Source organism: Alosa sapidissima, chromosome 4 (genome assembly GCF_018492685.1).
Source record: "Alosa sapidissima isolate fAloSap1 chromosome 4, fAloSap1.pri, whole genome shotgun sequence".
Taxonomy (NCBI): domain Eukaryota; kingdom Metazoa; phylum Chordata; class Actinopteri; order Clupeiformes; family Clupeidae; genus Alosa; species Alosa sapidissima.
The window spans coordinates 15,869,978-15,883,524 of record NC_055960.1 but is presented as its reverse complement, the minus strand read 5'-3'; the positions used below and the strand labels follow the sequence as shown (position 1 = coordinate 15,883,524).

Genomic DNA, 13,547 nt, shown 5'->3' with positions numbered 1-13,547 from the left:
TAGCAATAACTTTAGGCCCCAGGGGGAATTAACTAGTACAGGGTGTGTGACTGTACAATGACTGAATAATTGAGCACAGCAGATACCATGATTTAGACTACCTCATTGGGTTGTTAACCATGTGAAAACTTAAGCTATATGTTACAGGCAGGAGAATATTCTTGTTCAAAGTTCATTTCATAATTTGTGAATCAGAAATTTGCCTACAGTACTTCTCCCTTAAAACTGCACTGTCCCAATAACAGTCTAAAAAGGCGGAATCAGACAGTTTAAATGCCACAAATCTAAGGAACCAATATTGTCAGTGAGTGTTGTTGGAAGGTAATAAACTCTGTAAGGACTGGAGGCCTTCTTCAGTGAGGTACACAGGTGTATTACAGCCATTTCATTGTTTTTCATGATCATAGATTTCTATCAATCTTTAGATTTAAGACTGACAAGAGGATCTGTTGTAATATAATTGCACTTTATGAAAGTAATGCAGCTTCGGCCAGCTTCATGCAAACAACAAAAAAAAACATTGTTGGAAGTGAACTGGAAGTTAGTTCGAAAAATATCACACGTATGGGCTCCCACCGGACATTGATTTGATGCAGCGAGAAGCCTGACAAATTGAGTTGCTGTTTCTATGCGGGGAAACAAAGGCAACGCTGATGTCCTTGACACACGGAAAGTCACAGGTGCGCCCCCGAAAACCTGTCAGCCTGGTGTGACGGAGAGGGAGCCCCGCAGCCGAGAATTAATCAACAGCTCGTTCGGCTGCCAGCCTCCTCCAACTCCCCCCTCCCCAGACCTCCACGTGCCGTGCTGGTTAAGGGCTCTGCGGGAACGAGTCATTAACAGATTGGTTACTCGTTAATTAAGACCTCTTCTCGGTGCTCTCTCGCTGGGAGAAGAGGAAGATGAGGGCTGAATAAAAATGGAGTGGATACACCTCTGGTAGGGTAGGTCTACAAAGCTGAACCTGTCGTTCTGTTGTGCATCTGATAGATAGATAGATAGATACTTTATTGATCCCCAGGGGAAATTCAAGGATTTTGAATCTGAGAGTCCAGTAGCCTATTGTAAATAATAACTGTTTGTTTGGAAGTTCAGATCTTTCTTAAATGTCTTTATGAAACATGTGCTCACCTCTGGCTTCATTTTCACAAACAAGCCAATTAGGTGCTTCATTTCCGATGACCACAAATGATTTGTGTGGTGACCAGTCCGCATCTGAGATAGCCTACTAAAATGTGACACCTAATTGGCTTATTGTAGATGGTGCCAGAAATGAAATGGTGAAAGACATTTTGGAAAATATGGTTGTGGTGTGTTTCAAACTATTTTGGCTGAAGTTGCTCAAACACAGTCTAACATTTGCCCCATAGCATAGCTTTGTAACTGCCTGGCTGGCTGCACTAGCTAAGCAGGATAACTCGAGTTATGTAACCTCAATTGTTTTCCAACCAACAGTACTCAGTGACCTCAAACAACAGGGCCATATGTTGAAAACGGCCTTAGTTTTCCTCTAACCATACAAATAAAAAGTTACTAAAACACATTTTAGGAACTTAAATTGGCTCAATTCTCAAGTCTTCATGAAACAGCCCTCCTCTCTGGTTGACTTTGCATGGCTGAGGCTTGAGAAGCATGAGGTATTCATTCAACCATACACCCAAGTACAATAAGGCCATTGTCCTGAGGTTTCCCCTCAGCCATGTATACCACAGTAAGGCCACAGTCTGAGACGTCTAGAGAAAATCGCATCACCCTGTTTGTACATTGGGAAACTGTGCCTCAACTGTCTAGTCTTTTCAGAGAACTGAGTGCTCAGAGAAATCAAAGTAACCAATACAGCATAAATACCATGTTATCAGTCTGTTTATTCAGAGTGACTGGCCGACGCTTGTGGATGGAGCATGATAGATAAAAAGCAATCAAGCCTTTTCAGTTTGAGAGTTGCAGACTCTAGGTGCTTTTACATCACTCAATGCAAGCAGTAAAAAGGCAAGTTAGGATTGAAATGACATAAAAAAAACCTACCCTACATCCATAATAAACCTTCAAGTGCTTCATTCACTCATTCAACCTTTGCACAAAGTCTGCTATCCGGTTGTCAAGTGGTTATAGGATCTACCCAATCCAAGGTAGCACAACAAATATAAAAATAACTAATCACTTCAGGAATGACTAAAGAAAAAAGAAGAAAAAACTAAATCAGAAACTAAAAATCAGCTTAGGCATAATACATAAGGCTTGGTGTGTGTTGGTATTTGCCGCTTTCTCACAGGTTTACACAAACAATCAGCAATACAAGGCATTGAGGTGACAGCTCAGACATTTGGCTATATCACAGGTCTTGCATCAAGATGATGTTGCATCATGCTGTTCATGTTCTGACTTGTACCTGATTCATCACTGTTGATGAAGAGGAGTGCAAGCGTTCTTCATAGAGTGACGACAGCTCTCATCACAACGCTGACATGAAAGGCAGTGTGAAAAACCAACAGACTCTAAATTCAGATGTGCTTTCTCTGAAGCCCAAATAAAGCTTGTTCGTCTTCACCTTTACAAAACAACAAACAAATATGACCTTTCTCGGAAATGATGCTGCAACCTATCTTAAAGCGGAAGAAGGGAAAACACACAGGGGAGTGGGTACTTGGTAAGTCTAAAGCAATATATATGCTGGTGAAGAAAGAACCAATATTTGTCTGCTCACCCTCTTATATGTTCCTATGGTAACATGTTACATGGCACGTAAAACAGACATAACAGCAGGGAGATCTACATTTAACAGTGGACTGTATCTGAGGTAGACCCATGCATCACTACACCCAAATGCTAATTAAGCTTAAGTAGGCCTACGAAATAAAACGAGTGATAGTGGCAGCGACACAGAAGTAACAGTCCATTAAAAGAAATTGAGAATAGACGTGTCACACTGCTGGTAACCTGCATTACTGTAGCTGCTGGTATGATTTCAATGGACATAGTGCCTGGTCACACACACTGTGCCCTTCTTCACTGGCACAAATGCAATACAGTATTCAGGTACCCTTGTAAGCTCAGGTCCTAATATAAAACATATTTTGATTTTGATTGTTCTCTTTCTTACATGCTTAATCCGATGTTTTGACAAAAATGAAGTTGAAAATGTAGCTGAATATTTCTAGAGTACTGATACAGATGTGCTGGCTACAAGGTCCAGGCATATTATATTGACCAATGTAAACAAACTCATCAAATAATATACATTTTGTTCAATCTGAACTTTGAAAAGCCTTTTGCCATTTCAGAACATTAGGTTAGAACTGTCCAGAGAGCTGAAAATACCAAACAGACGAACACATCTAATGATAGACATTAGGAGGCAGGAAATGTCTTTCATGATGACACACACGCCATGGATATTATAAATTAATGGCCACTATAAAAGTAAATGTATCTTGCTGAACTGAAAAGCCCTTTGAATGTGACCAGACTTGTTTTTTTAGAAGACAATTTCAATTTTGTGACTTTTTATGTTATCGGCTCTAACATACTGTATAAAGACCACCACAGCAAATTACACATTTAACATGTACCACAGACATTCTTACCACATGCTCCTTTATATATCAAGAGGGACATATAGAAAAGAGCTAGAGTAATGACACTAAGCATTAAAACTGTGTAGCTATGGTGCTAGAGGTATACACTTTTCTGTGTGGACATACAAATGCTTATCTGACCATTCATGAGCAAGATCGGAAATACAAAAATACAGTGTTTGACCTACATGCTGACATTGAATCACATTTTCTCTGCATAATACCACACAGAGTTTGAAGGCACTAAAGCTATTTGCCCATATTATCATTGTAACAAAACACTTTCCTTTAAGTGCTGATAGTAACGCGTGTACCACATATCACATATTATGAACAATTCACAAGTTGCTCATCAGAGTAAAAAAAAAAAACAGCATCATGGTTCTGGGTTTGGCTCGTTGGCCTTGTCAGGGTGTCAGTAGGACCGTGCTGGCTTGCTGCCCTCAGCCTGGTTGAAGGGGTTTGCTGGAGCACTGGACGACTGGTCTTGCTGGTCGATGGACTGGTAGGCGTCTCGGTTGCGCGTGACTGTGGGGAACCCTGAGTGATTGGAAACAAAGATTGTGTGAGGGAAGCATTTCCAGAAATGACCTCATCATTATCACTTCAAATCAAGATGCACATTCATTGACACCTGGAAAAACCACAGCCAAGGGGGCAGTGGGAACACTTACACTATTCATTTCTAAACCAATACAAGCACCTCCTCAATGTAGAACTAGAAGTGCAGAAATAAACACCTTGTTAGTGTTAGTAGTAGGTGTGAAACTACTGCTGACAGGCGAGAAGCTAGCTCTGGGAAGCATACCACAGAAGCATACCACATACCACCTTTATGGAATATAACAATAACACAGGCAGAATTCAATGCCCCCCCCCTTCTTCTTTCTGTATCTGTCTCGCTCTCTCCTTCCCTCCCTCTGTCTGCCTCCTCATTGCACATTATCATAACCAGCGCACACAAAAAAAAGACCTTCAGAATCAATACCCCTCCCCGACACACACACACGCACACGCAAACACTGGAGACAACTGTGTCTTGGAACAATGGTGTGACAATTAGCAATAACTTTCAGTCTCATCAAGAAAGAGCTGTACAGTTAGGAAAAATGTACTACTATAAATAGTTTATTCGGTTTACTCTCACCTGTACCCTTTACTGTTATTATTTCCATAGTACACCTCAGGCACATTTTTTATTTTTTATAACCTTTTGACATTAAAAGTTGTGAAATCCTAAAGGATACTAGAAGCTATTTTTACTTGCAGTTGTATTGGGGTTATTTATGTTAAAATCTGTGGTGCAATCCCATCTCAAATCGATCAGTGTACATTTTGTTTACAAGATGAGCCACCTAGTAAGACTTCCATGGCAGTAAACTGCAGTCCACAGCTCTCAAATCAGCAACTCGGCAACAAAGTTAGATGCCATGGATAATTAATTTACCTGCTCAGAGGACTCCCAACTCCGAACCATGGTACTGTTAGGGTCCCGCAATAGCGGAGCAGAAACTTCCTCACCCATTCAATCTGCCAATTACTTATAATCTTCTTCCCCTGACTTCACCATGTGTCAGTCCCCCTGGGCCACAATGGGAGATGTGCCACCAAATAGGATTTACACACCTCTTCCTTCTGCAATATACAGTTATAATCTTATTTAGACAGCCTGGAGAGGTGTCGCTAAGACCAAGCTTATTGGACACATATCCTTTCAGGAAGAATGTCGGAATACAAATTATTCACCTAGGCTCTACCGCAGGTGGTGATTCTCTTTGTCTCTGAAAGGACGTGAGCTGAATGGATTACACAATTTCTTTTAGTGACCTTCAACTATATGATGTTCAATCATTCAAGGAAGTGTCATTTTTTTTTATTTAAGTTAGAAACAGAAAATGCAATCATGATGACAGAAGCAAACTGGAGTGCTAATTGCATAATTTTCTTGGTCACAATTTATTTAAAAATATTATTTATAAAACCTACTTAAGAATGAATTACTACTGGGTAAACACAGAAGAAAATGGTCACACTCTTTTGAGAATAGGTGAAGGCAATTACAGAAACTTCCCCAAATATATAAATGAACTAATGCACTGTTTGAAACAAACACATAAGCCACCTTGCATAGTATCTGCTTCTTTCCTCAGAAAATAAGAATATTTCTTATTTGCATGTGTTGCCTGCAAAAATGCATGTCCAGAGTCTATGCTAAATGCAAAAAATTTCAAATAAGACATTATATATAAATAAATAAATAAATACATAATTTAACAATAAGACATTACACTGTTTTGGAGTGGCGAAATGAAATACTACAGTAATCACGTGTGTGACTCTATTGGAGATGACTCTGCAAACATGCCGGTCCTACAAGCTACTCCCATCTCCTTTTAACCTATATACAGCGGGGAAAATAAGTATTGAACACGTCAACATTTTTTTCAGTAAGTATACTTCCAATGAGGCTATTTGCATGAAATTTTCACCAGACATTAGTATTAACTCCGATAATCCACCTATATAAAAAAATGAACATTCTTAAATACTTTGAGCTGCTGAAATTTCTTAAATACTTTGTGGTAAAGCCTTTATTCGTAATGATAGCTTCAAGGCATTTCCTGTATGATGAAACTAATCAGTCACAGTATTCTGGTGTAAGTTTGGCCCATTCTTTTAAACAGATAGTCCTTTAATATTGAAGATTTCAGGGGTCCCTGTTGTGAATCCTGAGCTTTAGCTAACTTCCAAAACTGCCTCCTCATTGCACATTGTCTTCAATTGAATTGAAGTCAGGGCCTTGACTTTCTTTCTCTGAAACCAGTTGAGAGTTTCCTTTTCTGAATGCTTTGGATCATTGTCCTGCTGGAAAGTCTAGCCATGTCTCATCCTCATCATCCTGGTGGATGTAAAGATTCTCCCAGAACAAAATGACTCCATTCATCATTCCTTCAATTGTATGAAGTCTGCTTGTACCATGAGATGAAAAACAGCCCACACTATGATGCCACCACCTCCAAACCTCACTGTTGGTAAGGTATTTTTAGGGTGATGCACAGTGCCATTTCTCCTCCAAATATGGTGTGTAGTATGACATCCGAAAAGTTAAATTTTAACCAGAATACATTCTCTCAGTATTTCATAGGATTGTTCAAATGTCATGTAGCAAACTTTCAATGAGCTTTGACATGATTTTCTTCAGCAATAGAGTCATGCGGGATGAGCGTGCATAGAGGCCATGGCAGTGGAGTGCATTACCTATGATTTTCTCTGTAACAATTGTACCTGCTGCCTCCAAATCTTTCTGGAGCTTTCTCAGAGTGGTCCTTGGCTCTTGGGCTACTCTTCTGACTTCCTGGTCAGAAATCTTGCAAGGAGATCCTGTGCATTGCCAGTTGATGATGTAGTGATGTTCCTTCCACTTGCAAATAATGGCTCCAATACTGCTTGCTGGATGATTCTGAAGTTTTGAAGTGCATCTGTAACCAGTTCCATTAATATGTTTTGCAACAATAAGGTTGCAAAGATCTTGGGAGGGCTCTTTGCTTTTACCCATCATGAAATGTTTCTTGTGTGACACCTTGCTAACAAAAAACCTTTTTATAGCCCACCAGTATGTACTAACCCAGCTTATATCAATTTGTACAGATAGGAGGGATAATTTATCTAACTACTTATAGATTCCAGTTTGTTCCTTGCCATTCTTTGCGTTTGTGTACTGCTTTTTCTTAGCGTGTTCAATACTTTTTCCCTGTGCCATTCCACTTTTTTACTCATAACACTACTTTTAGACATTAATGTTTGGATTTTTATATATGTGTGGATTACCTAAGTTAATACTAACGTCCGGTGAAAATTTAACTGGAAGAATACTTACGTATTGACGTGACGTGTTCAATACTTATTTTCCCCGCTGTAAGTCTTTATAACTTTATAAACCCTTAAAGGGCCTTTAGTTTAGCTGTTAAGGACTTGTTGGAATGCAATGGCAACTGGATGAACAAATGTGATTTTACATCATCTAAATGATACGACAATGCCAAAATGTATACACATGTTTGATCATTTGGCTATTTTATCTGATTATGTTACTCAAACGGCTAAAAAAGAAGAAACACACAACTAGAATGTAACACAAAACAACACCAGCTACCGCCTATGTGTGACAAATCACAGACCAGAATCACTTGAAAATTGGAACATGTATACACATGTTTAGATTTGGACTGAAGCAGGGCTATAGACATAGTCACATACAACACAGGGGCACAGAGAATACATTTTCAGACAGCCAAAGGAGGACAAAAGGATACCCACAGCCATAACTGCTCCCTTCTGTCATTGCATTTCCACATAGACAATGGCATGAGAGACAGACAGAGTGCAAGCAAGAGGGGGAGACAGAGAGAGAGAGAGAGGGGGGGGGGCAGAGCAGAAGAGCAAAATAAGAAAAAGGGGGGTTGGGAGAGGGGGGGGGGGAGTGGAAAGAGAGAGAGCAAATGGCATCTAATAGCGACGAAAATTACTGTCTGCACTGTCCGTGGTGCAGTGACTGTCCACGGAGGTCTCCAGATCTGAGGACCAAGGGACATGGATGAGGAGGACGGGAACAGAGGAGACAGCAGTGTGAAGACAAGCGCGGGGCAGAAACAGAAACAACAGTCATATAAGTACAGAACAGCGAGGATGGGAAGGCACAATGACAAACAGACAGTGAGGATGGGAGCACATGATAAGAAATAAAGGGTAGTATCCCAAACACACAAAAATGGCCAAATATCTGCGCTCGCTCACTCACTCACTCAAACACGCTCACACTCTCACATGCACACACACACACAGCTATCTTAGTTTGAATAACATGTACAGTTGCCCCCAGAATTATTGGCACCTCTGTTAAAGCTGACTAAAAAGAGGAATATAAAATCATCATGCTCAATGCAAATCAAACCAGCTAATAGGCTGGAATAACTGAAATAAAACCATGCCAATCTCTAGGTATGGTGAAGGGTATAGGATGATGTGGGGTTATTTTAATTCCAAAGGCCAAGGGAACTTTATCAGGATGCATAGTATCTTGGATCCATGAAATAACTGGCCTTTAAAAATAAAAATCCACCTGCCTTTATTGGAATTTAACATAGGGGTGCCAATACTTACGACCCCTGTATTTTAAAGGAACCGTATGTAAGAAATGTATTTCAATTAATCATAAAATGGCCCTGATATGTAACTAGACATTAAGAAATCATGTTAATTTTAAATACTTATATCACTGACAACAGTAGTACGGCCAGGATATTGTCATTTAAAAAGTGAAGTTGCAGCCCTCAACTGATGTTGATGTTGTGTTTTGTCATGTCATGTTGTGTTTTGGCCTGATGCGCCACCCTCCACCTATCTACTAATCATGAAGTCAGTAGTGTTTCGGCATCCGGGTTGGCAACCTTGAGTCGGGGGGGGGGGGGGGGGGGGGGGATACACCGTTCTAGTAATTTGAAAGTGATTGCAGTACCACTTTTGACAATCTTACATATGGTTCCTTTAAGGAAGAACATTTATTTATTTATGATACATTATTCATTCACAAAGAAAACTGGTGTCCTTAAAGGTTGGATATTTCCTCATTTTGTACTTAAGGCATTAAGATCAATTTCAAAAAGATGATTTTATATTCCTCTTTTTACTCAACTTTAGCAGAGGTGCCAATAATTCTGGGGGTAACTGTACCTGTTACTTGCAAATGCGTGTGCAAGTAACTTCCTCGTGTATGTCTAATGTAGCCTACAGCAGGACTTGCCTTATTGATTGGATTATTTCTGACTGTCCACAAGAATAAATAGTGACTTAGGGCTACACACACATTGGAGTCCATAATGAAAAGGACATTTGGGGATTTGTAAGAGTGACCCATTTTACACTTAGCCTCTAAATCATCCCAGCATGATGATTAAATACACAACAGGTTGATGCATGGCTGCCATCTGTGAGCTCTTGCAGAAGCAATCAAATAAAAAAACAGATCCACAAGTGCGAACACACGCACGCACGCACACACACACACACACACACACACACACACACACACACACAAACTTGCAATAGAAGTTTGAAAAAAACAGGAGGGTGTCTTGAGTAATGCCTGACAGAAATACCCACAGTTGCTAAATCTTGTGATTTTGTAACAGCTAGTCTTTTACAGTCAAGACGCTTGCCGTTGATTCACTCAGACTGTGAGATACTCGTCATGAATGTGAGATCCCAAAGATTCACCATGCCATAATCCCACACCGTACCATCACAGTGCATAATTTACCATCTTTTATCAACACAGCATCCATTGAGCCTGCTTTATGGCAGCCGATGCTTCGGCTAAAGCTAAAGGGAATGGCTACAGAGGTGAGAAGTTCACCACAGAAATACAGTCTTCAAATTAATCATGACGCGCTCCATGTTTCATCAATTCTAACACTAGCAGGTACTCCATTATGTGCTTACTGCCGCCCAGGCGGGGGCCTGAAGGGTTTAGGCCTTTTTTCCCTTTTTCTATTTCTACACCTTCAGTTTCCATCACTCACAGTCTTCTCTCTCTCTCTCTCAAGTACCTTGTTTTTTGACTCACAGTGCTCACAAAAACATAAGGATTGTCGACTCTGTGGGAAGTCTCAGTCTCCAACACCGATGTGTGTAATACAAAAAATATATTTATATGATCACTTATAATTGGTCATTAGCCTGTTCTATTTTTACCCGTAGATTTGTTTGGCTTGCGCTGTGTCCTGAATTGTCAGACAAATACAGCTATGTGAGCTGATATCAACAGAAATCAGGAGTCTTTCTGCAGCTACATGGTTCATTGGCTACTTAGGTCAATTTAAGACATTTCTTTCATTTCCTTTGTTTTTTTTTGCAAACTCACATAACAGTATAATAAGACACAACATGCAGGCCTCATACACAGCTAATGGATTCTATAATTATAGCTCCATCACACCCATACACACTGGCACTCAAGTTTGTTTAGAGTGCATTGGCATTGGAGGCACATCAATTAACTTACCCGCTGAGTGCAGCTCTTATGTGGTCCGTGCTTTACATTAGAGAAGCCGGGTATATCAGGCGTATTCGTCTTGTGACCGACCGTTCCGCTAACTTAATTAGCCTGAGCCTCTAGTTCTCTCTGCCCCCACTCTCCTCTCTGGAGAGCTTCAAACACAGCACTTTTATCAGTATTACATAGAGGAAAAGCAAGGCATTGGTTTACACGGGAAAATATTTTATAAAATATTTTCCCTGTTTATCCTAGAGGCATAGAAAGGTGAGATGTTTACAAAGAAATCCTAGGGCACATGCATCACACACTTGTGTAGAAACCAAATCTGCGGACCACCAAACCTATGAATCCCTCTGTATCCAATCAGCCAAGCCCCTCTCTATGTGTAGTCCACTTACCGAAGTTGACGTTGTAGTCACCTCCCCTCTCCCGGTACATTTGGTAGACAAAGAAGCAGGAGACAGGCTTGAGGAGCAGGCTGAGGATGGACATGCCCACGCTGAAGCGAAACGTGTCCCTGTTCCTCTCCGTCAGGCCCTCGAACACCGGGTAATAGATTCCAAAGTGGATAATGTCTGTCAGAATGGTCAAAACCATCCCCAGAAGGAACTGTTGGGAAAATGGGTGGGTGGAGTGGTGGAACAAATGCAGAATCAAATAAGTTTGGTGATTCACAATTTAGATGAACATAACAACCTTCGAGATGCTAAGTGAAAAGAATTCAATTTGCTTTCCATTTGTGAGTACAGAGAAACATTATTATGGTCAGATATTATTCGGGGTGCAGAGCTGCCTTCTCAGTTCTGCGCTGAACAAATATTTCTGGGTCAAACAGTGTGTTATATCTGTTATAATCTAGTTTTCAAGAGTTTTCTCTCTGGGTTTTCAGAGAGAGTGTGGGTGAATGAGGAAGCAAACTTGGGGGACCCACCATTAGCACAGCATCAATGGAGTCTCTGTGAGCAACCGCCCATACACCAATAGCCAGCATGGTAAAGTTTCCCCAAGCATAGGATGGTGGAAGCCAGGCCATGCAGCCCCTGTTGACCAATATACACTCATTAAACATAAGACATACATCACTGCTATGACTGAGGAGATGGAAATTAACATCAGAGGGTTTTTTTCCCCCACACATATTCCATATGATTCATTACAACAAAGTTGGATACAGTTTGTATAAGGAGTTGCAGGTTCATGATTGGTGCTTCAGTAAGCAGCCATCCATCTGACCAGTAAACCTGAACAGCATCTTCAGCTGGTGCTAGCCTGGCAAGGCCTACTAGAGAAATTCCTCAGGCGAGTGGAAAAAAGCTCCGTGGAGCCTTGAGATGCACTTACCAGACTGTCAGCAACCAGTGAACCAGTACGATGGCCTGTAGGGATAAACAGTGCAGTGTCACCGCAAGCAAGTATAGTCGTGCTTACTAAGTAATCCCCTAAAGTTTCACGCCTAAATGTGGAACGTGAGTCGCACATTTCAATGGATTGCGTAGTCTTCACATATACTTTTAAGTAAAAGGCCTTATTTCACACATAACGGCCAATTGAGACTCACTTTCTGCCCAACACATTTTAACAGTAACATTTTTAGCTCACTCGCAGCTGGAAACAATGTTACACGACGTAAACAAATTAGGCAACTTGTAGCAGGTTAAATTAACACTAATGTGATTCTGAAAAAGGCTACCATTTGGGCCCTGATCGTAACTTACACCCAAGGCATCTGTCATTCATAAATTCAGCGCTATCGACAACTTCTGAGAAAGTAGCCTTCTGATTATGGAACGCAGGCAAGAAAATTCAGCATTTTCTCTCTGACAACTGAAATACTTAAAAATTACCTTGAGATTAATGGCTGGGATTTCCATAGTTAATGACCAATGCAGACTCTGGTCAAACTCCTGCGTTTTCAAGTTTTACCCACAATATCAACTTCTGTAGCATACTGACTAACTCTCCTCCGCTGAAGTTTACCAACCCCTCCCTTCGGTGAGTCGGCAAACACAAACCATGTGACAAGAGCCTGACTGCTTCCACGTGACTCAAAGCTGCTCCGTTAAGTTCCGCTGTGTTCACATTCAATTTGTCACCTTCCTTAGCTGAACTGAGACCACTATGTGTAGTGTTTCATGTTGTGTTTTAGAATAACATGATATTGCTTTCCAATGTCCTTTTGTGACTGTGTTGTCAGAGTGTGTTTTGCCCATAATGTGAGATTGCAGCTCCCTCCCCATAATCCCACCAATATCTTTCTTGTCTTTCCATAAATCTTAATCCATCAAGTGACCCTGGTGCCGTCTAGGACTCCGCAGTAAAAAGCATCACCGTCTCAGTATACCCAATTAAAATAGGCAAGAATAGTATTATTTGGGGTTGATCACAGTATACCCACTACAGCTAACTGCTACATCACATTATACTCACTACAGCTAACTACACCACTGACCCTGATCCTAAATTGCTCCCCTTGAAAGGTTGTTGGCCAGAAGCATGTTGGTATGTTGAGTGCTGGTATAGTGGTCTATTAGGCAAGGTAAAGTTGGATGATTCCAAGGGCCCTGTCAGAGGATCTAGGGTTAGGGTTATACCATCATTATTAGGGGCCCCACTATTGTATTCTCAGGGCTTAAAGGTGCAGTGATTGTGCATGAAGTCCTGTTTGTTTATGTTTATGTTTATATTTAAATGTATTTGCGGACGCTTTTGTCCAAAAGAAAGTGCATTATATTTTAACCAAGGACCAAACGAAACACACCAGTAGCTCACACCTACCCCAGGGACGTTGAAAGGGATATTAGCGGGGGTCCGGTCCAAAGTTTTGAAATTCTGACTGCTAAACACACCATTTTAATGCAGGAACAGAAATACCAACAGAGAAAGCTGTGCTCGAGGTCTGTCTGACTAACCTGCCGTGA

The 13,547-nt window shown here is 40.8% G+C and overlaps 1 protein-coding gene across 1 annotated transcript; it reads right to left on the bottom strand.

Annotated features, from left to right (window-relative positions):
- Positions 1–1,845: 1,845 nt before the first annotated feature.
- LOC121707848 (angiotensin II receptor-associated protein) lies at positions 1,846–12,649 on the bottom strand. The gene is made up of 5 exons (XM_042090710.1): positions 12,474–12,649; positions 11,971–12,005; positions 11,561–11,669; positions 11,028–11,238; positions 1,846–4,115 (listed from the first exon to the last, which is right to left on the bottom strand). The coding sequence occupies exons 1-5, from the start codon at positions 12,498–12,500 to the stop codon at positions 3,991–3,993; spliced, it is 507 nt and encodes a 168-aa protein (XP_041946644.1). The 5' UTR covers positions 12,501–12,649; the 3' UTR covers positions 1,846–3,990.
- Positions 12,650–13,547: the final 898 nt, after the last annotated feature.

Excerpts from the sequence above, each read along its gene's own strand:
- LOC121707848 (XM_042090710.1), bottom strand. The coding sequence starts at position 12,500 with ATGGAAATCCCAGCCATTAATCTCAAG. Across the intron at positions 11,239-11,560 it reads CCATTGATGCTGTGCTAATG|TTCCTTCTGGGGATGGTTTT; the intron begins GTGGGTCCCCCA and ends TTTTCCCAACAG. Across the intron at positions 4,116-11,027 it reads TGACTACAACGTCAACTTCG|GGTTCCCCACAGTCACGCGC; the intron begins GTAAGTGGACTA and ends CCAATCACTCAG.